The sequence below is a fragment of the Centropristis striata genome, chromosome 10, assembly GCF_030273125.1.
Source record: "Centropristis striata isolate RG_2023a ecotype Rhode Island chromosome 10, C.striata_1.0, whole genome shotgun sequence".
In the NCBI taxonomy this organism is placed as follows: Eukaryota; Metazoa; Chordata; class Actinopteri; order Perciformes; family Serranidae; genus Centropristis; species Centropristis striata.
The window spans coordinates 28968461-28994933 of record NC_081526.1 but is presented as its reverse complement, the minus strand read 5'-3'; the positions used below and the strand labels follow the sequence as shown (position 1 = coordinate 28994933).

The 26473-nt window shown below is 38.3% G+C and overlaps 1 protein-coding gene across 1 annotated transcript in view; it reads left to right on the top strand.

The window, feature by feature from the left end:
- Positions 1-26473, top strand: part of LOC131978619 (polycystin-1-like protein 2) — a 48737-nt gene that overhangs the window by 16183 nt on the left and 6081 nt on the right. The window contains 28 exon segments of the mRNA XM_059342329.1: positions 704-1651; positions 2096-2238; positions 2335-2517; positions 3161-3298; positions 3531-3677; positions 3931-4055; positions 4610-4730; positions 5137-5268; positions 7507-7620; positions 7837-7951; positions 8062-8252; positions 8338-8568; positions 8685-8786; positions 12464-12642; positions 13553-13699; positions 13910-14109; positions 14337-14563; positions 15930-16137; positions 16540-16562; positions 17079-17314; positions 18814-19048; positions 19377-19438; positions 19530-19699; positions 21398-21583; positions 23243-23567; positions 23820-23953; positions 24782-24909; positions 25594-25754. Coding sequence (XP_059198312.1) covers positions 704-1651; positions 2096-2238; positions 2335-2517; positions 3161-3298; positions 3531-3677; positions 3931-4055; positions 4610-4730; positions 5137-5268; positions 7507-7620; positions 7837-7951; positions 8062-8252; positions 8338-8568; positions 8685-8786; positions 12464-12642; positions 13553-13699; positions 13910-14109; positions 14337-14563; positions 15930-16137; positions 16540-16562; positions 17079-17314; positions 18814-19048; positions 19377-19438; positions 19530-19699; positions 21398-21583; positions 23243-23567; positions 23820-23953; positions 24782-24909; positions 25594-25754 — 5311 coding nt within the window.

Here is a 26473-nt window from a genome sequence, read left to right as displayed (position 1 = left end):
ATACAGAGCAACACTGATGCAAAAATTAAAATGGAGTGTGCAGGACAAACACAGTGTCCACAAATTGTGTGGTACATTGAAGACCCAAGAGGCCACAATGACTGGCCAGTAAGTCTGATAAATTAATTCTAATTAGTTTGAGACTGAAAAATCAGATACTGGTAGATGTTGTAAAAGACAATTTGCCATTGACATAATGGATTTTCATGTTATTTACTTTCCAGGATGAAATAGAAAAAGACTGCTACAAAGATGCACATAGAAAACCTCTTATAGAGAAACAGGATGGTGGGAACGAATACAGAGTGAGGCCTGATTATCTTGACAAAAATAAGGATGTCACTGTGGTCATAACAACTCGTACGTATACATTAGTCAGTAAAATAATGTTTAAGCTGCTATATGAATGATCTTGCTTTGGCCTATGTATAATTTTCGATTAAGTCCGATAATGTCACAGACTTTATGCAGGGTTGATGATGAGAATAGCTTTCTCATGCATATCCTTGGTGACTGGTGCGATAAAATGTAATTTAAACAAGAAAATAAATTCCACTCTACAGCAGAACCACCAGTACTATTTCAGTTTAAAGGATTATAATGGTGTTTTTTCACAGTATTCTGTTGTTATTTAACCAAGATTTATAAACCTGTTCATGCCAAATACCACCCTTAACACGTTGATCTTTTTTTTTTTTCATAGCAAGACATACTGAAGAAGTTCTTTACAAAAGATACACCATAAAGACATCATCCACATTAAACAGCAGAAGCTCAGAAGAAAGTGAGGGAAATACAGCAACCAACCCTGGCCCTGCCACTACAACACCTGGCACTACCGACCCTGCCAACCCTGGCCCTGCCACTACAACACCTGGCACTACCGACGCTGCCAACCCTGGCCCTGCCACTACAACACCTGGCACTACCGACCCTGCCAACCCTGGCCCTGCCACTACAACACCTGGCACTACCGACCCTGCCAACCCTGGCCCTGCCACTACAACACCTGGCACTACCGACGCTGCCAACCCTGGCCCTGCCACTACAACACCTGGCACTACCGACGCTGCCAACCCTGGCCCTGCCACTACAACACCTGGCACTACCGACGCTGCCAACCCTGGCCCTGCCACTACAACACCTGGCACTACTGACCCTACCAACCCTGGCCCTGCCACTACAACACCTGGCACTACCGACCCTACCAACCCTGGCCCTGCCACTACAACACCTGGCACTACCGACCCTACCAACCCTGGCCCTGTCACTACAACACCTGGCACTACCGACCCTACCACCCCTGGCCCTGTCGCTACAACACCTGGCACTACCGACCCTACCAACCCTGGCCCTGTCACTACAACACCTGGCACTACCGACCCTACCAACCCTGGCCCTGCCACTTCAACACCTGGCACTACCGACCCTACCACCCCTGGCCCTGTCGCTACATCATCTGGCTCTACTAGTGACTCAACTACCAACGCTAACACCGCTTATACATCTCCACCAGCAACCACCAACACTTTTGACAGCCTTAAGTGTAGCATAACACCGCAGAGTGGAACAATCCTTGATGCCTTTACTATAACGTGCAATACCGAAATTCCTTGTCCTGACTGTCAGTATTGTTTTAAAATTAATAAGGGTAAGTAATCTCAGTAAGCAGACAATTCTGTGATAAGTTAGCTGATCTAACTGTAAAGCGAGGAATCTGTGTCTGCATGTGTGTGAGTGAGTCCTTTGCATATATCTGGAACCATTTATCCTATCTACTTCACACTATGCAGTTGTGTGCTGGGGACGTTCATTTTGATTTTAGTGTGATTTGGACACATGAGCTGTGTAGCAGCGGGTGTAACGTTGTTTGGGGATGTGGCGCAACTATGTCATGGAGGATGTACTGCTCACGACTTAGAGAGGGTATCGTCAAGTGTGAAGTAGTTTGGATTAGCAGTTCTTGAGAAAGCTGCAAGCAGTAATAGCCCATTCTGAACACTCGTTAATCTAACTTCCAGTCATCACATAATATCTCTTGAAGTACTCCCCAAATCTGTTGTTCTGACTTGTTTTCTTATTTGAAAATCTTCAGGTAAGCATCTGCGTTGCAGTAAAAACAATGAAGTGAAGTCCCTCTTCCTGCCACTGGGAGATAGCAGTTCCAACTACAACCTGATTATCACAGCAACAGCCAGAAATATGAGCTCCAAAGATAGCACCACTATAACTGCAAAGGTTTGGAAAAAAAGATGAAAGAAATGGGGTACTGACAGAAATGGTCAAATCTTTTTTAAGCTGCAGTAATTGTAAAAAATCCCTTTTCCTCCACAGGTGCTGGATTCCACTGAAGCGTCCTCTTCTGTAGATAATCTTAAGGATTCCATAGAGAATGCTGTGGATCAGCTAAAGAAACAGGGTCTACTGTCAGGAGAGACTTTGGGACAAATTATCAATTCAGTGTCCGAAAAACTGAATGGTCAATCTGATGAATCGACAAAAGCTGAAAGACAAAAGGTAAATCCACTCTAAGGCAGTGGATGTAGTATATTGATAAAATTTCTATATACATTGTCTTACACTGCAAATGCTTCTAAACAAGTGGGTGGCACAGATTGATCCAAGAAAATTCCCAAGTTAAGTTCTGACATTTGAGTTCATGTCAAGAGAGTCCAGCCAATTTCTTATGGTCCAAACCTTTTGAACCAGTGAGGTTGTGAGCCAGTCAGAATTAAAAAGTCCAGGACTATTTTTTCAAGTAGGGGCGTCCATAATGGTATGTTTTTGCAAATTTCAGTGGTTGAATGCATGCTCATGTTTAGAAAAGAATATGACCCATAGAGTCAAGAAGAGTGCTCCGCTTGTGCTAATAGAACTAGGGTTACAAAATAATCTGAGCAATGCAAATACTGTAACAAGAAATTTAACTACTTTTTCTGTTAAGTTATTTAGAAAGTAATGTTACCACTCTCCAATGAGAAATGGATTACATTTTCAATCAACATGTTCATTGTCAGTAGCATTCCCTCACTGCGGCAGATATAGCTGTTCAAGACTTGTAAAGTTGGAAGTCCATGATCTCGATTAAAAAAACATTTTACTAGTAAATAAACTAAATAACAAAATAAATCGTAAATGCTGTTGTGTTTGTCTGTTAAAGCTTCGTGAGAAGATGCTGAACATAATGATCGACACAGTAAAAGAAGCACCCACAAACACTCCAGAAGAAGTTGAGGTGACAGCCAGAGGAATGGCAGCTGTTGTCCAGAAAGGCACTGAGCTCAGCCTCGAAGCTCAGGTACTGTCCAACCTAATATGAATAAAACAGAGTATAATAAAAGTGCTGCATCCACTACAGTTCACTGCTTTTTGTTAGGGCAAGGCTGCCTTAGCTCAGCCTTGTAATTTGTTTATGTATTTGAGGCAGAATATCAAGAGTGCAGTATGATCTCCAGGTAACAATAGAAATGGTTACTTCTGTCTTGAAAGATCTCCCAAAAATATGTATGTGAATTGGTTCCCACTGCCAGGAAGAAGCGTCATTATTGTTTGCAAACCTCAGCTCAGCTCTCCTCCACATGGATGTGAACAACACTGAAGAAACCATTAATGAAATACACGCTGCAGCAACCATCATTGTGGAAGGAACAAGCAATATCCTGGACTATGCTTCTAATGTGAGTGCTTAACCACGCTAATGGCATTTATTTATCTAACTTCTTAAAAGCATCAAAGAAATTAAGAAAAAAGGGGGAACTGGAGTTCACTTATTTATAAGTGGCCTCATGTAGTCCAATAGTGCAAACAGACCATAGCCTTGCAAAATATGGTTGTGTTTTATATATATATATATATATATAAAATAAAAAATGAATCACTGAAATAAATGTAACCTCTCCCTTGTCATAAATGCTTTGTTATGCTTTGCAGAAAAACATATCTGATGCCCTTCTCCTCACTCTGAGCAATACACAGAGTGCACTGTTAATATTTAGAGATGTTAACATGGGCCCAACTATCATCCAGCAGCCGCATATTGCTGTGTTGGTTAATAGGTAAGTTTTTTTAGCCACAAGCTGTGACATACAGTCAATAGACTTCAAGTAATACGTTGCCATGACAGTAGACAATACTTTAAATATGAATGCAGTTGTTATATTCCTGGATTATGGAGTTGAATAACTTAAAAAGAAGTTTTTTTTGCAGCACTATGTTGTCATAGTTAAGTTGACCGTTGAATAAGGATGCCACATTTTTGGACTTTCTTTCATATTTAGCGTATATATTATTGGATTTCCAATTATGTATGACCAAAAATATATATTTTGTGAGGTCACAGTGACCTTAACATTAACCACAAAAATCTAATCAGGTCATTGAGTCCAAATGGATGTTCATGCCAAATTTGTAGATATGTCTGAAACCTGTAACGAATTTATGGGCTTAATGTGCTGGACTATTTCTTGGCCCAGTGCTGTTTCTTGCTTGAATCTCTACTACTTGGTTTGCAACCTCAAGGTGGTGACAGAAAGTTACTTCAACAAGTCAAAACCTGTAAGAATATCAAAAAACTACTCAAAAAACTTACTCTTTGTATCTTTTCCCTCAGAGTGACACCAGGAAGTTTGCACGCAGAGTCTATAAAGATTTCCAACAGTTCCAGCCCCACATTTTCTCTCCCAACATTGCTCTCCAATATGTTACCTGCAGAAGAAACAGTGGATATACGAGTAAGTCAGGAGTTCTTCTCCTGTGTGTGTGTATGTGTGTGTGTGTGTGTGTGTTTGTGTAAAATACGGCTGTGTCTGTGTCAGGATTTACGGAGTTTGTACGTAAAAGTGATGCATTGATTATGGAGAATGGGGTACGGGCCTCTTCTGTAATATACTTGTAGTCAAGTCAAATCAATTTTATTTATAAAAACCTTATTAGAAATCACACATTTACATAAAGGAGTTTCACTGATTCATGCTTTTTCTAATCTGTATTTTTAATTTGGGAGACCCCAGTTTGTGCAGCTTTCTGTGTTTTACAGAGGATGCTGTGCATGTCAGACCTGTGTTTTTCTCACTTTACCAAAGTGTCTGAGCTGCTAATGGAGTTTAAACCTACGTTGTTCTTTAAATGCATTTACAGATGCTGAGTGTAGATAAAAACCCCTTTTCCTGGAACGAGAGAGGGAACATCAGTGGCCAAATAGGTGCTCTTTCCCTGACAAAGAAAGATGGCTCAAACATCCCTGTGGAGAACTTGAGTGAGGATATTAAGGTCAGTACAGCTTCTGTGAATTGTTCTCTGCTGTGCTCTCCTGTTGAGTGCATGCTCACTATGGAGACAAATCTGGACCTCCTGTTAGGAAAAATACAGTTCGCAAAGCATCAAAGTTTACCTAAAGTACCAAAAGTAAATGTATTCATTTTGTGGCATGTTTCTGAAATATATGTATATTATATCACTGAATTCTAATCATCATAATAATCACCTAATAGTGATGCATTAATATGTATATCACTTTGATGTTGAAGCTTAAGACAGGGTTAATTAGCTTTCTACACTGTTGCATAACTCTATCATAATATATATATATATATATATATATATATATATATATATATATATATATATATATATATATATTATATTTTATCTGTAAATTGGTGACTCTATTTTGCCTGTAGGAGTAAATGAGAGCATGAATGATTGTCGCTGTTGTAAAGGTGCAAATTTGTCATTAAAATATACTGAGTATTATCAACAGAATATGTAGAACTGATAGTTCTGACATTATGGTGTCTTATGTTGCAGATATGTTTACTGAAATTAGCATGTTAACCAGCTAAACCTGGCCCGTTCTGTCTTTAGTTTACATCTAAAACTAATATTAATATTAATTCCTTTGCGTCACACACAAACTGAGAGTCTGCTTTTAAAAGACTGTGGCAGGTTAAGTCCCTGGAGTGTTGTGATCCTTTCCAGTGGAGATTACTCACTCAGAGCAGTGCACAGTGAACAACAGCTGGCAGAGAGGAGTCAGTGCCGTGATGCAAAAAGGATACAGAAACAAAGCAGCCAAGCCAGGATCCAGGCTAGGCTAAGAGCGGCCCGGCATAAACATGGTGTACAGCATCTTTCTCACCAACATACACTCAAGCTGGGGGACATGAGACTGTTGTTTATAAACCTCCATACGGATAGCTGCGTAGGGGGGTATCAGACCCCAGGTTGCATTATCCCCACAACCAACTCCGCATCACATCCACCTCTCTGCTGGGCTGTTGCTCTCTGTGCTGCTTCTGAGCTGAATACTCTTTCTTAAGGTGTAGTTTGGAAAGTTGGCTCTACAGTTTTTAGGATATTGCAGGTTTATTGCATGTCTAACTTTGTGTCATAACTGCATTCTTTTTGGAGCATGTGGCCAGTAATCACAAATCTCAACCTTAATCATCTTAATTTGCAAAGTAACTAGTAACTAATAACCGTATTGGTTCTGCAATCAACAGAGCACTCAAGGTAAAGAGTCTGTGTGTTTTTTGGCTGTGCTTGTCACCCCTCCATCACACACACACACACACACACACACACACACACACCTGTGATGTCAAAAAGAGATTCTGACTCACCCTACTTCGTATACAGTGTACCCCAGGTGTGCTGCATGCTCTCACCATAAAAATGTTTTTGTGCATTTTAAATGCTTAACCTCCATTCACAAGAATAGCACCACAGGTGTTTGGCAGCCATGAGTCATTGAACTCACATATAGGCCAATGAAAAACTGAAAGAGGAAATATAAAAGTGGACAGAAAGTCGACAGTTTGTTCATGTTAGCAGTGTGGATATGGTGTTTTTTGTATAATTATCACAAATAAATATAGAACATTTAATGTTGAATTTTACGTCCACATAATTTCATAATTGCCACAGTGTATACAGCAAACAAAAGAAAACAGATGCGTCCAAGAGGGAGGAGAGAGAACAGAGCGAGTCCGTGGGAAGGCTTTCATGCCAAAACCACAGCAGGCTCAGATGTGACTCGTGAAGTGAAGGACAGCAAACAGAGAAGGGGCATGTAATGGAACAGAGGGGTCACCACATTGTAAAATAAAATAAATATATTGAAATGCAAAGTAATAAATTAACAATCACAATTATGTCAAACCTGTTATATGATGCACAATAAACTACACTACTGTGTACAGCTTTTTAAGAGAATACGACCACAATTAAATGACTGGATTACCATTTCTACAGTGTTAGCACTCAGGTGGTTTGGCTTGACAATTGAGCCGAACCACTGAAGCAATTCAATTTAATTAAAGCAATAAACTGAAAAGAACATGAACAAGTTAATTTTCTGGGACTGTGAGTTCAAATTGCCAAATTGTGGATGTGAACTACTTCATTGTCATGTGTGTAAACTAAATAAAACTGCTGATGGTCAGGAGAATCATTTTACATTTATATGCAAAGTATATTATTTGGGTCTTGACATGTTTTCCTCCACAGATTCTGTTACCAAGGCCTGTTGGACAGCAGGTGAACACCTCTGTTTTGGACCTGGGGAACTTCAGCACAACGGTCATCGACATTCCTTCAGCTGACATCACACTGGTGTTAAAGGTCCAGTAAGATGTTTTTATTACCACTTCTGAGACACTTTAAACAGCTACATTTTACACTGACTTTGAAAAAAATTTTTTTTTACAAAAACGGTCTAAAAATAGTAACGACTAACTAATACTTCATGCAGCCACTAGCCATCATTATAAATTATTCCCCTGTCACTTATTATATTTTAGCTAATTTTGCTGAAACTGTCCATATTCATTTTTAAAGATGGTGCCTTCAAGTGATCCTTTACCCTTCAAACTGCTCCTTGGTTACATGAACTACCCCACTGAGACAAATTATGTAGCGATGACGGAGATGCCTCTCCAGGGAACAACGCAAGGTAATAAAACTTTGATTAGTGACGAAATAGTATTTATAAACTATAATGCGCTTTGAATTAATTGTTTATATTATACATTACTTGAGAACTTGCTTGTGTTTCTAATGCAGAGGAGAAATACACTTGGCTACTAGAACCTGAGGACTTCAAAGGAAACACTGGAGTGCACTATCTTGTAGTGAGGCCCATTGTAGGTCCGGGTATAAAATCCATCAATGCCAGTTTATCGATTACCTCTATTACTGCTGCATGTAAGTTTTGGAATGAATCATTATTGGAGTGGAGCAGTAATGGATGCAGGGTAAGTACATTTATTAAAACTGTCTGTCATGTTTGTCATGTTTCCCAAACACCATTGACAGTAACTGTTGGTGTTGTCTTCCAAGGTTGGCATTGAGACCACACCTTTGGTCACCACATGCCTCTGCAACCACCTCACCTTCTTTGGGGGCTCATTCTTCGTCACTCCCAACCTTGTTGACCCATCACGCACCGCTGAGCTCTTTGCGAATTTTGCTGAGAATCCTGTGGTTGTGTGCTTTGTGGGGTCACTCTTTGTGGCCTATCTCTTGGCGGTTGTGTTTGCAAGACGAAAAGACCTTCAAGACACATCCAAGGTACTATATTTCCAGCACCAGATTGTAACCCTGGAATACACATAACCCAAAATATAAAACTCTTACAAGAGGCATTTTTAAAAGAAGCATGCTCTATGTTGTTGGCTGGTCGTCAGGTGAAGGTGACTGTGCTGGAGGACAACGACCCCATGGACGAGTACCGCTACCTGCTGAGTGTTAGCACTGGGCATCGACGAGGAGCCGCCACTTCCTCTCAGGTGAATACAGTATGTTATGGAGCAGAGTTGAAACCAAGTCATTGTTTTGCAAGTCACAAGAAATTCTTAAGTCTTTGCACTCAAGTCCCATGTCTAGTTCTTAACCTCACACTGTAAAAAAAGATGAACAATAGCTACTCAATAAAACTGAGACAACAGATTGCACGCAATATTATTAGTTAAATCTAACTATGTTACAAGTTGAGTTAATAACAACTTCACAGGAAGTGCCTGTCAATTAAAAATTTACTAATTCTATTGTGTTGGATTCATTCAAAATTCTCTTGATTTAGAATTACATACACATCAAGATTATATTTAATGTGATCAAAATAAGTAGATTATCTCTGAAACATTTTTATATTAAAGTTACTTAAACAACTGCCTCAAAATAAAGGACACATTTATATTTAATACATTTTTATCAAATATATTAAGTAAAATGAAATGATTACAGAATAATTCATTACAGTGCAGAGCCATGAAACAGGGTGTGTTTCCTGTAGCTAAGCAACTGCAGCATTGCGTACTGGTGGTGCAGTTTGGTTTTAGACGAGTTTCTAGTTCTAAACAAGTCATAATGCGCTCCTCACAAAATGTAAGGCCATTTTAACAAACTGTTTTGTTGTTTTTATTATTTAACCTTTATTTAACCAGGGAATATCCCATTGAGATTAAGAACCCCTTTTTCAAGGGAGCCCTGGCCAAGAGGCAGCAAACACAAAATACAGTTGCATATTTACATAAGACACAGACCTTAAACGTGTTATGAGAAACAAGTGCATGTTGTGGAACTGGCCTCAATAACTCTGTTTGGATTTAAAAGTGCTCAAAGAAACAAAGTCAGTTAGTTTCCAGTCTTTCTGTAGCATATTCCATGTATAAGGTGCAGAGTAAACTGCCCCTTTACCCAACTCCGTACGAGTAGAAGGGACAGAAAGCAACAATTGATCTTGTGAACGAAGAGAATAAGATCCTGCATTTCTCACAGTAATTAAGGTGCAAATGTACGAAGGCAGCAGTCCCAATATTGCCTTATAAATGAAAGTATACCAATAACTAGCCCTTTGAGTGGCCATCCTACCCAAGAGTATAATTCACAATGGTGAGTGGACATCTTACAGTTAGTAATGAACCTCAAAGAAGCATGATAAACAGTATCAATCATTCTAAAACATTGAGTAACTGGTCAGCAATGTAATGTTAGTGCTTCATGGTTATCTACTGCAACTTCATTGGATGCTGTTGGATCTGGGAAATAAGTGTCAACTTTCTGGGAATAAATATTAATATATATAAATAGTATATATTAAAAATATATTATTGTTATTGATGCATTTATGTAAGCAGTGTTTTAATTTTATCATCATTTTAACTGCATAATATACTATTAATTTATTCCTTAGAATTGAATTTACCAAGTGTCCTTTTTGCAAATGCATTTACAGTTTACAATACTGGCAGAAACCTTTGAGATCAAGCTTTCTAAAAGGCTTACTGAAAGAACTAACAGGCTTAACCGAGGAGAACAGAAGTCAGCTTGGAAAGGGAATGTGCTTTAGCTTTCTATTACACCCACCTAATCCTATGGGGGTTCAGAAAATAAAGAAAATGTTTCATTAAGCTTTATTTGCACATCAATGGCATCCAGTGTTTCAAGTCAAAGGGCTCATGTCAATTTATAAGTTATAATCTTTACACAGTAAGAAGTTGTTTACAGCTATAGTAATGCTCTTTAACTGGTAGACAGCCTGCTACTCATCAGATGCTTCATTGCTCTTAATTCTGCCTTAAACCAATTCTACATCTGTTCTGTAGAGCTATTGTTACACAAATGACAGGCCACCCACTCCTGTTTTTAGCTACCCTTCAATTAAAGTCTAGTGGCACTGGCACATAACATGGTAAACATAGAGGAGCATTTAACAGCTAATGAGCCATGTATATTTCCATCAGGAGCAAACAAAGAGCTAAATGGAGAGAGAATGTTGGGCTTTTGTAAGGTGGTGAAAGAAAGACTAAATTATGCTCATGTTGCTAATAAATTGCCCATAACAATGTTTTCTAATAATGTGTCATTGTTATGTTTAACTTGTTCTGATGCTGTGTGGCCCCAAAACAATTACATTATTGATAATTAATAGATAGATTTTTTGTTTTTGGCTGCTTTTATTTGTGAACATTTTCAAAGTGTTTCCAGCAAATCCTTCAAATCTTTAACTACCTATTAAGTTTGGTTTTACTTTGGTATAATCAAGGCTTACTTGGCAGTCTTTGTATTCAGCATTTTCTGAGATAATATGTCGAATGTCATTGATTAAATTTTGAGAAATTGCTCTGTAATGTTGTGTGCTGTTGCACTTTTTTGACATTTTAACAATTACACTAATTAGCCTATTGAAGGGCAGACCCATTTGTCTATACCACACACGTCTCTTGAATGTTGCTGATGACATTTCACGTGACTTAATGAAATAATTATTCTTTGTATAGTTTTTTTTTTTATTGACAAGGACTGTGTAACAATACTGAAGGCTTTTTAATGTTTACAAGTCAAACTGGGGGTCTTGCTGATTGCAGTATTCTCCATTACACAGTGCTTAACAAATTTATTATATCGCCTGTCATAAAAATGAGAAAACATAAATGTTTAAGAAATCTTTCAAAATCTTGTTTAAAAACTAATGATGTTATTGTTATTTATTTGGCAAATAACAAATTGAATTCCCCCTATTATAGCCAGCTGGCTCACTGGGCTTGTCTGAGAAGCCAGAAATGAATCAAACAGAACATTCAACCACTAACTATTTTTTTTGTTCAGGAATGCAAGTAAATAACTATAATTTAAAATCTTACAATCAATAAATAATAATGTGCTTTACTATTTTTACAGTTTTCATGTAAAACTATATTTGAAAATTCATGGATACAAAATAATAGCTATATTTTAACCAACATGGTCTCACAGGAATCTGTGAAATAGTCACGGATTTGCTTAACTCAAAATCCGTGGAATAGCCACAGAATCACTCAAATTTCCGTGAAACTGACATAGATTTCGTTACAATGCAAGTTAATGACAGTCATATCCCGTGGCTATTCCAACATACAAAGTGATTATGTACATTCACTGAGTGAATATTTAGAAAATAAAACATATATTTCTTGCTAGAAATGTGATCAAAATCCATTTTTATGTAGAAATATTGATTTTTTTCACAAAAAATGAGAGAACTGTCCACCATGTTTTTTGTTCTGACCGCCGGGATCTTAAAAGTCACGTGACTTGGAACAAACCAATAGGAAATAATATCCATGGAATAGCCACGAGATCTGACTGTCATTAACTTGCATTGTAACGAAATCCGTGTCAGTTTCACGGAAATTTGAGTTACTCCGTGGCTATTCCACGGATTTTGAGTTAAGCTAATCCGTGGCTATTTCACGGATTCCTGTGAGACCGGGTTCATTTTACCAGTAAAAATATCGTTTTGGTTAAAGAGTTTCTACATACTGGTGTATTAACCATGAAAGAAACATAAAAAATGACTAATGTTGTAAATTTAGGAAAGCTGTGGCACAAACCGGTGGTCTAATACATTTGTTAAGCACTGTATGTAATTTTATTACAGTTTTCAGTTTTTCAGTTTAAAATACAGCTTGCTGAACTGTTTCAGGTGACCATCACTCTGCTGGGTGCAGATGGAAACAGTGAACCACATCACCTGACGGACCCAAAGAAATGTGTGTTTGACAGAGGTTCGGTGGATGTGTTCCTGCTGACTTCACCCTTCTCTCTGGGAGACCTGCAGAGCATCAGACTGTGGCACAACAACTCAGGAAGTCGTCCGGCCTGGTAGGAGAATACAGGACTGTCAAGGTCCATAAACAAAACATCCTTCAGACTTAGACAGACTTTATTGCCATTAAGTTATACATACAAATATGCACATTGAACAAAATTCCAATGCATTGGCTCACAGTGATTGTACTCTGGAATGTCATAGATAAAGTATAAATATAAAATATAAAACTGTAAAAAAAAAAAATAGAATATTTATATTGCACTGAAGTGTAGCAGCAGAAAGTGTTTTGTACATAGACAATAGACATTAAAGAAAAAATATAAAAAAGTTAACAGTGCAGTATAGTGCCTTTTCTACATCAAAATGAGCTTTTATAATATAACATAAGCCATGACATTTCTAATAATGTACTTGTATGTATGTATATGTTGTTGTATGACCTAGAACATGCTGAACATGGAGTACAATACAGTCATGGAAAAAAATATTAGACCATTGTTTTCTTCAATTTCTTGTTCATTTTAATGCCTGGTACAACTAAAATAGCTCATCAGAGTTTAATTTAAGATCTGATATCTAGCCATTTTCCTTGGTTTTCTTGATAATTACCAAAATCATAATCAAGAAAACCATGGAAAATGGCTATATCAGATCTTAAATTAAACTCTTATGAGCTGTTTTTGTTGTTGTTGTTGTTGTTATCATTCTTATTTGTCCAAACAAATGTACCTTTAGTTGTACCAGGCATTAAAATGAACAAGAAACTCAAGAAAACAAGGGTGGTCTAATAATTTTTTCAATGTCTGGTTCAATGTATGTCTTGGACCGCAATGATCCTGCATTACAAATAATTACTTACCCTTCTTTTTCAAGAGAACAGAATCATCAAACAAGATTCTCTCATATCAATAAAGGTTATTTGTTGTAAAAAGGTTGTTGAAATCTTTCCATTTTTTCCAGGTATGTAGGCAATGTCATGGTGCAGGATTTACAGACGGAGAAAAAATGGCATTTTCTCTGCAACTCCTGGCTGGCCATAGAAATTGATGATTGTTCCCTTGATAAAGTTTTCCCCGTTTCGACAGAGATGGAACTGAAGAGGTTCAGGTACGGTAAAAGCATTGAGGACAGCCAAATTATACATTCAAGCACACTTCTGAGCCATAAATGCTGAATGTGAAACCGAAAGAGCGACTTTTTATTTGAATGTGAACGATAAGAGCACAGATTAAAGCTGCCATATACTTTAACATTACTTTACTTTCAGACTTCCGGGTCGCAAAAAGCAAGCCAGTCTTTGTCGCTTTTACTTTTCAGTAACTTGTTCTTTATGAAGACTACAAAAGATTTCAGCGATGGACACCTCTGGTACTCTGTGATCAGCCGACCGGCGAGCAGCACCTTCACTTGTGTTCAGAGAGTTTCCTGCTGTTTCAGCCTGCTGCTCTGCACCATGCTGACCAGCATCATGTTCTATGGCATCCCAACAGATCCCTCTGAGCAGACCATGGACCTGGGTACAAGAATTTACAATAAAAACTAAAAAAATCAGAGCTCTGAACTCTTCCTCTATGACCCTGTAAACCCTGTACTCATGTGTTTATAAACTCAAATATTACATGAACATTTTCAGATGAAATACATATTGAAGGATTTATTCACGATAAAAGAAAAACTTCAACATTTATGTCCTCATCCAGTACTAAGATGTCTCTTATCTCTCTTTGTCACTCTCTGTTTTTAGGACACTTTGAGTTTAGCTGGCAGCAGTTCATGATTGGAGTCCAGAGTTCTCTCATCATGTTTCCTATTAATATCCTAATTGTCAGTATCTTCAGAAACACTCGTCCTCGAGACACATCTTGTTGCAAGCGCAAAAAAGGAAAACAAGCTGCTCTTGAAGAGAAATCTTTCTCAGAGTCATCCAGCAGCAGCACCAATGCCAACGTTACTTTGGACACTGTCATCAAGGTAAGTGCTTCAGAGTAAAGAAAAGTTTTTTCATGTGGTTGCTAGCTATTTAAAATGTTGGCCCTGAATACTTAAGCGCTGCTTATTTTTGCACCATCAAAATTATATAATAATCTTTTTATGATACCTTATGTACATGTTAATGTAAGTTTATGGCTATGTGTAAAAAAAAATCATCTTAAAATCATATATTGTGAAAACTGAGAGCAATCTTTTACAGCAGGACATAAACTAACAAGCAGCCCAATGTGGAGGGAGTTTGACTGGAAGGTGAAGATGCAATATTAATTAAATTTACCCTCTGAAATATTGGGCTATTATGTCCATTAAAATCTGTCCATGTCCATAAAGATCTTCACCATGCCATGTTGGTATCAGTTTTTTCAGGGCAACCTCACCTATATGTCCTGATAATTCATTTTCATTTTTGACATACTTGATCAAAATTTTGAACCCAAAAGAAACAAAGGAAAACATAAAATCTGATCTTGAAAATTATGTTTCACACACACACACACACACACACACACACACACAGAAATGTTGCAACATGTTGCAAATATGAACACATGTTGCAGATATTACATATAACAGGCAAAATGAGGATAATATGTAGTTCTTTATTTTTATACAAAATATATTTGACATTATCTCCGGTTTTACTTGGCCAAATATCATTAAAAAAAAAAGAAATCTGGTATGGAGTTTCAAGCCAGAACTTTAGAGGGAAACTGATGGCAAGCCTCCACGTTGCTTAATTTTTATGTCTTCACGTCATGAAGAAGTAATGTGCAGGTTGTTTCATGGACTCCAAAGGGTTAAATGAATAAATTAATTTGGGACTTCACACACATATTCTGGGATTTCCCAAAGCTGAGGAAGTTTTCGGGGGATGTTCTCAGGGAGACTGAGCAGATCTTGGGCATTAACTTACCTGTTGACCCAGTACTGTTTATTTAAGGTATAAATCCAGAGAAGGCTGTAGGATTATGCTTTTAGTAGCCAAAAAGACGATAACAGCCTCCTGGATGAAGCCAGATCCCCCCAAAAATAATTTAATGGAGGGTAAAAATGTCTATTCGATGGAAAAAATCACATCTGGAACCAGAAATTACAGCTGAAAAAGGGCAGGTTTGCTAATAGACTGGCACCATTAAAACAAACAATGTCAGAACTAGAGTCATCTCTATTTATTTATTTATTTATTTAGAATCAAGAATAACTGCTGATACATCGCCATCTTGTTATATGTTGTATGTATTGTTGTCTGAATGTGTAGAATAAAATGTGAGTTTAAAAAAAAAAAATTATATAGTGTATAGTTTGAGTAAAAATAAGTTTTGTGTCTGAAACTTTTGTCTCTTAGGATATCACAAGAATTGCCCATTCACTATCTAAGACCGTGAAGAGCAACATACCGTGCACAGAGTCCGAGTTCGGACCCGGACAACAAGTTGATATCAGCGCGGTCCTCTCTGTGGTGGAGGACTTCATCAAACAGAATAACAAAAGCAGCGACACCACCAATCCCAAAACTCAGAGCTTTCGCAACCTTGTCCAGCCTGAGCTGCCAGGTGTGTACGTGCTGTGGATGGTGGAAACTGTAACATTTACAAATACAATTCAGTCTTAATTGCAGTGCTCATATAGTCTTGGTTTAGGTGGGTGTAATAGAAAGCTAAAGCTCATTCCCTCTCCAAGATGATGTCTGTTGTCCTCGGTTAAGCCTGGTAATTCTTTCAATAAGCCTTTTCAAAAGCTTGATCTCAAGGGTTTCTGCCAGTATTGTAAATTATAAATACACTTGCAAAGAGTTCAACTCATAAATCAAATTCTACTCAGTTTATTTCATCTTAGCTATAGAAAGTTGGGTGGGTGAAATAATAGCTCCTTTTTGAGGAAAACATGAAATCAAATGAGAGCAGAGTAGAGCAGCTGTCTGCACCACAGCAGATAGACACAGTGCACATTTTCAGTCCAGAAGCAGCAGCATAACTCAGTTTATTATTTCAGAGGCTAAAAGTTTCGTTTTGTTATCGCTTTCAAGTTTGCACAAATACTCCATGGAAAGATGCAATTAAATGCAAATTTCAGTCCTAGAAAGTTGAGAAGCTTCAACTAGCATTTAGTTGTCGCACATATTCCGGGGCTTTATAAGAATACAGTGACAAAAGAAACAAGGAGAGATATTGAAAGGATTTTATTTTTTTTTTAAACTGAACCAACCATGTCTTTAAAGTCGTCACTCAGAGGTTTGGCTGAACACAAACACAGAGGTACACTCCTGTTGCTAGCTACAATACATTTAAGATACAATTTTAACATTTAGTGTTTGGGATGAATGAATAGACTGTATAAATAGTGGGAATGTCACCAGGCAAAAAAGTTGATTCACTTTCTGTCTGAAAACACGTTTTTACCTCGAATATACAGTATCTGCCTTAACTCTTAAGAACTGCCACCAACAACAAGTTAGACACAATTACCAAGTCAGAAACTTTGTACATTTTCAGAGGGCCATGATTCTGAGTCAACGGTGGAGGGGATTGAAAAGAAGAGCAACAAAACCCAGTATCTATACCGGCAGCTGTGTCATATTGACAAAGAGCTTTGTATGCTGGGACCCTCCGGCTTCCCCACCCCACACAGCTACAGCCAGGCTCTGCAGCAGGTCCAGGTCATGAAGGGCTTGCTTGAAGATCAGCTCTTCACATCCAGCACTGCCAACCCTGATGAACTCACCCAGAAGAAGTACACAAGTCACTTTGGTTGTGGATTTGCATGTGTTAACCCGTTATCTTCAAACTGTGATTATTTATTCATTATTTTCAGGATATGCCAGAGCCTTGAACGTTATTTGACACCCTTCAAAGTCACACATTAATCACCTTTGTGTTTATTTCATATATATTTATCACACTGGATATTGCTAATGATGACCACTTTGGAAATTGGTTTGGTGCTGTCAAGGACACTATGACTTCCAAGATAAGAAATTAGCATCTTATGAGCATTGTGTTTAAAAGTTTGGACTACAATAGCCCCTGCCCACAACTGTAATGACATTCGACATTAATGGATTGTCAAGAAATTGTCAAGAGTCTTTAAATTGTCTCGCTCATGTTCAAGTCACCCCTCTAACCGCAAATTAGTTTTCATAGTGTATCAAAGTGAAGAGAATCTAATTGCAGATTGGACACTGGGGTTTGGAAAATGGCTGGCAATCGTTTTAACAGAACATTTTTTGAAAGTTTATTTCCTTTTGTGCCAAAACTTAGACACCACTCTGATGTCTTTATAAATAATATGAGTCTAGAGTTAGGACATGGTTCTCTCAGCTTTGCAAAAAGGCTGGAGACAGGTAGAAAAAATATCCAGCCTGGCTCTTTCTACAGTTTGAAAACATTTCCTACATCTCTATTGTACATATTCTTTGTTTAATAGGTATACAGACATATATGTAGCATATCTACTTGTATATTAATATTTAGTTCACATTTAGCTCATGGTGACAAATAACAGCCACCACCAGCTCCTTTTTATGTTTTAACATTGTAACAGCTATACACAGATGAGGTGGAAAGCATTTTTTTTTTGTCTTGGACTGAGACAGGCTGGCTGCTTTCAACAGTTTCTGGTCTTTGTGCTAAACTAAGCTAATCAGCTGTTGGCTGAAGCTACATATTGAGTAATGAGGGGGAAATGGAAATCCATCTCATTGGCTATCGTCTGATGAAGACTAAGCTTTTGATCAGCTTAGCTAAAATTGAATTGTTTTTTCTTGTGAAACACTACAGTTGTACGTGTCGTCCCTCAACTCCAACCACAGAGATATTCCCCCTTGCCCCCAGAGGCTAAATCATAGTTAGACCAATAGCTGGTTGGTTCCGTGATTGCATGTTGAGATACAAACATGACATTCACTTTCTTAATGCCACTTAGATAAGACTGAGTCTATTTTCCTAAAATGTTGAATCTATGGATAATGGTCTAACCATACAGAAGCATAATCTGGTATAGTCTAATCATTTAAAGCAATGTTTAAATGTATTATATCAGGTCATATCACACATAAAAACCTTGTTGTGCATCAAAAGGGGTCATGTGAAGTAGCTGTTTTGGAGCTAAATGTTCAATTTAAGTGTAATTTATATGTGTTTTTAAAAAACAATACTCAAGTAAAATGCACTGGAAAAGAGATCTGTATGTAATAAATGGTATTCTTTTACTGCTCTCACTTGCAGGTTGAGCCCTGCAGAGAGCTCTGACTGTTATGGTAATCAGAAGACAAGGAAGTGCTGTCACGGAGGCTTACCCTGGTGGTTCATTTATGTCGGCTGGCTGCTAGTGGTCGCAAGTAGTTGTGTAGCCGGATATTTCACAATGCTTTATGGACTGAAATTTGGGAAGGAACGCTCTGTGAGCTGGTTGGTGTCCATGATTGTCTCCTTTTTTCAGAGTATTCTTGTCATTCAGCCACTGAAGGTGAGAAAAAGCTGCCTTCCCCTCATTAGAGTGGAACCCCTGTACCTCACTAGTAGTTCAGTATTTCCAATATTGGTAGCAGATCTTGTCTTTTTGTTGCCTTGAAGAACTCATCTTCTGTTTATGGAAGTTATGTCAATGGTTTATGTATAATGATACACCTGTATTCTTAGTTTGTGTGTTTGTAGCTTTTTTGAAAAAAAACTTCATTTCATAATTTTCACAACTTTCAGGGATCAATTTTTAATGAGCAAGCACGTTATGTATTACATTTTGAGAAAAACAAACTGTATTCTGTATTGACTTTTGTTACTGTCTTTATCCACAGGTGCTATGTCTCGCAGTTTTCTTTGCACTTGTAATAAAAAAAGTTGATGAGGAAGATGTGGTGTTTGAAGGAAATGATGGAAATCTAGGTAAAAGAAAAAGAACACTCCTGAAATAGACTTTGTTGGTTATTATTTGGCTTATCCATCATCAGAAATGTTCAGGTGTGACAGCAGATAATCAAATCGTTATCCACAGGTGAACAACAAGTGGTCAGACGAGATAACAGTCTGTATGAGCCTCCTCCTGCTGCAGACATTGAGAAGATGAAAAGGATAAAGATGATGGAGCAGAAAGCCTTTGCTCTTCTCAAGGAGATCTTGAGTGAGTACAAGCTGTTTTATGGCCATAAGTTTAAGTTTTATTTTATTAATGCAATGCAATTAAATGGTCTGTTTTTCACAGGCATTTTTAACTCAACACAACTAATTATCTGTTAATCTGTGACTGATCTGCGACCGATACGTGACAGAGGCACAAGATCCTAAGAAGCATCAGTAAATAATCATGATTAACAACGATATAAACGACACATGTCCACTCTGTTGGCTTCTCCAACATTTATTGATTTTCATGGGGCAGGAGAGTTTTTTCACAGCGGACAAGTTTACATGTTACAGCCAGAAAAGCACAGGTGTTTATAATTTCCATCTATGACAAAGATAAAATGTCTGCTGAAAAATTGTAACAAGCTGAACAACAGCTATTATAATTAAAAGTGCTGTACCTGACATTCAATATGAACAAGGACTGCCTCCACATGGAATGATATTTAGAGTCTAGGTCAGGATTGCCTGCACACAGCTCTCACTTGACACCACAGCAGACTTGATGAACATGGCAGAGTCACAATGGCAGTGCTAGCTAGCTAAAAGCATTGAAAGGAAACTGGTCTCCCCTCAAAAACGTCAATAGAAAGCGTTTGTACATGCAGCAAAGTACGATTCACATTTACGCGTAGACTGTCCTCCGCCACCATCTTTCAAACATAGTAGTAATGATTGACAGCGATGCACAGTTTAAATGGCGGATGTCACATTCAGGGAGGGGAGACAGCGGACTCTCACCCAGGAGAACAGGGTTTGTGTCCTGTGTGCAAAAGTAAACAACTTTTTACGTAACTTCAATGGCTCATGGTTTGCGAATCATTTTTACATAACTTAACCCTCACGCCACCCTCATAACTACTTCATTCCCGACATTTACGTACATTTATTTACTGTTTAAACTGTCTTTTATGCTGCCTTACCAGGAAAACGTTTTGCCCTAAACCTAGATCAGTGATTTTGTGGCCTAAATTCACAGAAACTGCAGCTTTTTTTTAAACAACCATAAACCGTACGTGTATGACGTGTGTGCTATTTTTAGAATGATTCGTGGTACAGTGAGCTGCGAAATGCTCATTTTGACAAACGCTCATATTTGTCATTATGGATGGTATTGATTGATTCTGTTGTTTAGTTTGGTGTTTTTGTTGGCTAAAAGGGCTAACAACAAGCATCCGAGCTGTGAACAGGATTCATGGGGGTTAGCTCACACTTACCAGGACCAGCTGGCTGATAACGTCATACCGCGACACCAGGGTTGGGATGATGTTGACAGTGTTACCAGAAGTCATACCATACTCACCAGTACAAGCTGGCTGATAACGCTGTTCCACCACTTTGGTTCAGCGGTGCTAACAGTGCTAACTGGGCTAATAGTAATACTGGGGGTTAGCTAACACTCATTGGGCAAGCTGGTTGATGGCGCTGTACTGTCATTGTAGGTCAGGACACCCATAGTGGGGTGGGCCAACACTTTCAAAGGCTACCAAACTTTTTTATCAGCATGAAACTATTTTCACACTATCTATTGCTTGCTTAATACGCATTGTTCTGTGGCCAAAACTGTCACAGCTGGAAATTTTAATAATGTTCCCTCAAAAATTGCAGCATCAGTGAGAAATAAATTTTAACTGACTCTGATCCCCAGCGCTGTTATTGCATGGTGAGATTACACTAATGTGCCCCTTTGTTGCAGCCTACTTTGGGTTTATGTGGATGTTGCTGCTGGTGGCGTACGGCCAGAGAGATCCCAATGCTTATTTCCTAAACCGACACATCCGGGACAGCTTCAGGAAAGGGATCTCAAACAGCATGAGCCTTGGAGATGTGTTCACTTGGGCCAACACATCACTCCTAAAAAACCTCTTTGGAGTTTATCCAGGTAAAAATGTCTCTCTGCAGAGGAGAAAGAAGCTATCAGACACTGTTGAAAAAACCTTAGTAAAAAAAAACATTTTGTGTCAGAGCTACAAAGAAATGTTTTTAGCTTTTGTTGTGTTTTTCTGGATCCTTACATTACACAAGAACATATTTTACAATGTACACTGCCTTGTGTTAAAGCAGCTTTTCTTTTCTTTTCATCTCATGCTTTTCTATAAGACAACAACGTCTTGCTGTGCCAAATCATGTGAAAGCAGCTTAAAACCTTGGTTGCTCTCCAAGAAAGTAGACTTCCTCCGATTCTGTGGAGTTTAAAAAAAAGTTAAAATCCACAAACAAAGTTAAACTCCACAGCTGTGGGGCAGAGTTCTTTTGGTATCTACTGTAGGCCTATGCATCTTACAGTAGTAAGTACTGTTTCACGGTTAGATTTTCCTTCTAATGCCAGAGGGGAGTAACCAACAGGTGCTCGATGATTCTTCTTATCACACTGTCTAACTGGATAACTATTTGTTTTTAAAGATACTACAGCATGACGTAATTAATTCACAAACAATAAAATAACTGGGTTAACTTTAAAACCACTCAAGACAATGACTTTTTTAATTACTGTTGGGTTATGGTATGTTTGTGGTCAATAGATTCCACTCTCCTTCTTTTAAAATGTCATTATTTTATTAAACCCCAAATTGGTCGCCAACAGCTAACATTAGAATAAGGCCAATTTTCTGCTATCAGCTTTTTACCAATATGCACACTGACAACGCCTGATCGCCTAACTGATCAACAATCTGGCGGTCAAACAGTTATTTAGATATCGGGCATGGCCACATTTTGATGCAGTTTCAGTCGTTCTACGACCCAACTAAACTTATGGCTGCTATCAAAAGATGTGTTATAAACTGTACTGAGATTGTTTTAAAGAAAGAAGCACCGCAGGCTGTATCATCTTGAAAAACTGTATTGCAAACCAACCATGCTACATTCATTGTGAGAAGCCACATCAATTGAACCATACCGAATTGTGACCATACAGAGAGGCTCATTAAAATGTGTTGTATGAAATAACATACAGGATTGATACAGACACACAGTGTCTGTTCTGTCTTATCAATTTGCACGTCTAATACAACCCAGATTCCAAAAAAGTTTGGCTGTTTACCAGTTTGAGTATTAAATAATTTGATTTTCTACAGTTTTTATTCTACTGTAGCTACTAAATGTATGTTTTTATGTTTTTCACAGCATCCCAACTGGGAATCTGGGTTGAAATACATTTGTGATAGTTTTTAGGTAAAATGTGAGCTTTATCAACAAAGCTATGTTTTAATTTTGGCTGAATATATCTGGGCCAAACATTGATCAACCCATTTGTAAAGTAACCCAGCATTGCACAAGCACTATAAGACCAAAAGCTGACTCTGTGGTTTTTGTGTGCGTTCTGAATGGCAATTATCCCCAATCACAAGTGACAAATAGTGAATTCTGAATATGTTGAACACAAATGCAAACATGGTGGTTCAGAAGTATTGTCTGGGTGAAACACCCCCCAGAAAGCTCTTTGGCTCCGACCCAGCTTACTGACAAAACAGTTGTCTGACTTTCATTCAGCACTGCCAGACAAAATAACAAGCAATAAATTATGTGTGCTGTGTTCCAGGATTTATCACAGATGGAAACTCGAAGCTTGTGGGTAATGCCCGTCTTCGTCAACTGAGAGTGCAGATGGACTCCTGTCAGATCGCAGACTCCATGCTCCAGTTGGTACCAGACTGTCATGCTCCATATTCATGGGAGGTGGAGGACATGGGCTCTTATGACTCAGGCTGGAACCAGTCTGTGAGCGATAATATCTCTATGTCCAGCCCATGGATGTACCAGACGCAGGCTCAGCTCAGGGCTTACCCTGTCTGGGGGAAAATGGTGCTCTACAGGGGAGGTGGCTTTGTAGCAGAGCTCGGCCCGGATGCAGAAAACGCCAGCAGGTAGAAATAGAAACAAAGATAATGTTTTTTGCTGGGCTTCAATTAAAAAATTTTATTCAATGGACAAAGTAGGTACAAGGACCCTCAGATGTACCAATCAAAATATTAACATTTAAAATAAACTGTAGGAGTGTACAAAAATCTGTTATTCAGTTTTAGCTGATGTGATATATTTGTCAGAGAAAACGTGTGACACTTAAGTAGAAAAAGCAGATGGAGACCTTCAGTTAAGTGTGTGTACTTCATCTACAGCACCCTTGAGTATCTGTTCAGGAACACATGGCTGGATAAGTACACAAGGGCGATCTTTGTAGAGTTCACCGTTTACAATGCCAACGTGAACCTCTTCTGCATCGTCACGCTCTTGCTGGAGACCACAGCTGTTGGTAAGGCTGTTTCCTTTGAAAAGCAATCATCACGCTCTTGCTGGAGAGTTGATGCAGCTTTGTTGAAACATTTTTTTAAAGAGAATGTTTAACCATCTCATCCCAGACATTTTCTTGCTTCTTTCAATTTAACTGCAGTTTTAGTCAGATTTCATTCATTTATTTCCCTACCTTTGCATCCATACCGTACACCAGTGGTTCTCAAACTTTTTAAACAGTGTTCCATCTAAGAAAATATATGGCTCTCCAAGTATCACCACTATGACAAACCTAAGAAATACATCAGCACAGATCAACCTGTCTATGATATGCTTTGTCCATCTACCACTAGAAAGAGCTTGTGTACCACTACTCTTGGTGGATAACGGTTATATTTAAATTATTATAAAAAGGCAGATAGCCAATGTGTTTTTCTCCACTGTTAATTTTCTCACAGAGGACCTGAGACAGCGCATTCCCACATAATTTATTGTTTTTAAATTGTGAATTATTACAAAAATCGGGGTTCATTCTGCCAGGGATCCTGCGAGAGCTGTGTCAGTCTGAGTCCAGCGCTGCTTAACTTTGCCTGTGGCCTAAATTAAAGGCCTGCATTGAGACCAGTCTTTTTTCTCTGGTGTGTGTTTACTCTTGGGCTTCCAATCTTTGAACCTGAGAGACCTTCAACTATTCGCTTGTTTGTATGTCTTTAAACCAATCACATTTGTTTCGGCCTTAGCGTAACGCTAGTGGTACCCAAACCATAGTTTGAGAAGCAGTGCAGTACACTTTAAGAATGAGATCATGATGCTTGTGTGCAAACAAACTTGTTGTTGTTGCTTTTTTTAGGAGCATTTCAATTCCACAGTGAGCTGCAGAGTGTCCGTCTTTACCAATCAACTGGTGGTCTTCACATCTTCGTTATGGCTGCAGAGATCATATTCATGCTTTTCATCCTCTATTACATGTTCCTGCAGGTACACACTACTTCACTTCAAGGCCTGGGGCTCTATTAATTGCTTGGTTCTTTGTTATCAACGTTTCTTTTCAATGTCAGATACTTAATAATATAGGCAGGGGTTTCTGTATTCCGTCAGGGCTTCAGAAACTCAGAATGAACTCATAATATGCAGACAGGGCTCATTAGCCTGTTCACATGAACCCAGTCACCCCTGCTGTGAAGGGAGCAAGCTTCTCATAGATGCCGTTTGGTTCCACACCAATTTTCTCTGGACATCATGTTGTTTTTTTCTATAGAGATTGGTGAGAATTAATCTAACAGGAGGCTTAAATCCATGAGAAATTTTCAGCTGACTCAGAGCACCTTATAAAGTAACATTCATGTTTCCTCCTGATAAATAAAATAATCGAATTTCATAAGCAATGAAACTGATGTAGAGATTAAGGGTACTGTGTTATTGACGATGTTCTGAGGATTTAATAGCTTGAAAACTTTCTGTAATGTTCTTCCATAGAACAGCTCATAGTCGAGTCTGAATCACTGCTCCCTGTTCTTCTACAACACAGGGTTTTAAGAATGACATGAGTCATATCTCTATTACGCTTTTCCATTCTTCAGGGTTATTTTGATGTAGGGATCCACAGATAACATGGGTTTACATGGGTTTATAACAGCTCTCTCTCTTTGCTTTCCCCACCAGGGCAAGTTATTGAAGCAGCAACGTTGGGCTTACTTCAGGAGCAAATGGAACCTTCTCGAGCTGTCTATAATCCTACTGAGCTGGAGCGCCGTAGCTGTCTTCATCAAGAGAACCCTGCTTGGGAAACGCGATATGACCTACTACCAAAACCACAAAGACCAGTGAGACTAACATACAGTGTGTTGTGCTAGACCTCAGGTTTGATCTTTAGCCTGTAGAGTATGAAAAAACATCTCGGCTGGATTGCTTTGACATTTTGGACAGATAACCAAGGTCCCAAGTGGATTATTACCAAATTAAATCAACTAACCCTAATTAATCCTTGGGTAATCCCCTGACTTTTTCTCAAGCACCATCACATTGTTGGCGTTTTTTTTTTTTTAAATGTTCAACAACAATTGAACCGATGACACTGAAATTAGGTTCAGATGAGTGCTTATTATCAAATACAAACATACTAACATACCTAACGAAGGTAGTCAACATGGAAACCTTATACCCATCAGCATTAGTATTTTCATTGTGAGCAGGTATAGACTTTATGAAAAATAATATTAATGTTATCTTTGTGAATTTTCTTTTTTTTGCAACCAGCACATGCACAGAACAGATCAAGGAGCCTGAATGACTCTAGGTATAAACTAACACAAGTGCTCGCTAGCTACCATGTCTTTTTGAATAATTGTATGTGACCAAATATCACAATTAACTTGAAACTTGAAAACACACTGTGATGAACGAATGAACATCATGCTATATTGAAAAAGACTGAGATTGAGACCATAAACTAAAAAGGAAAATATTCACTGAAATAATAAGTCAAGTGAGAAGTAGGCCCTTATTTTGTCTATTTAGTTTAACACACTTGGACTTCTTTTGG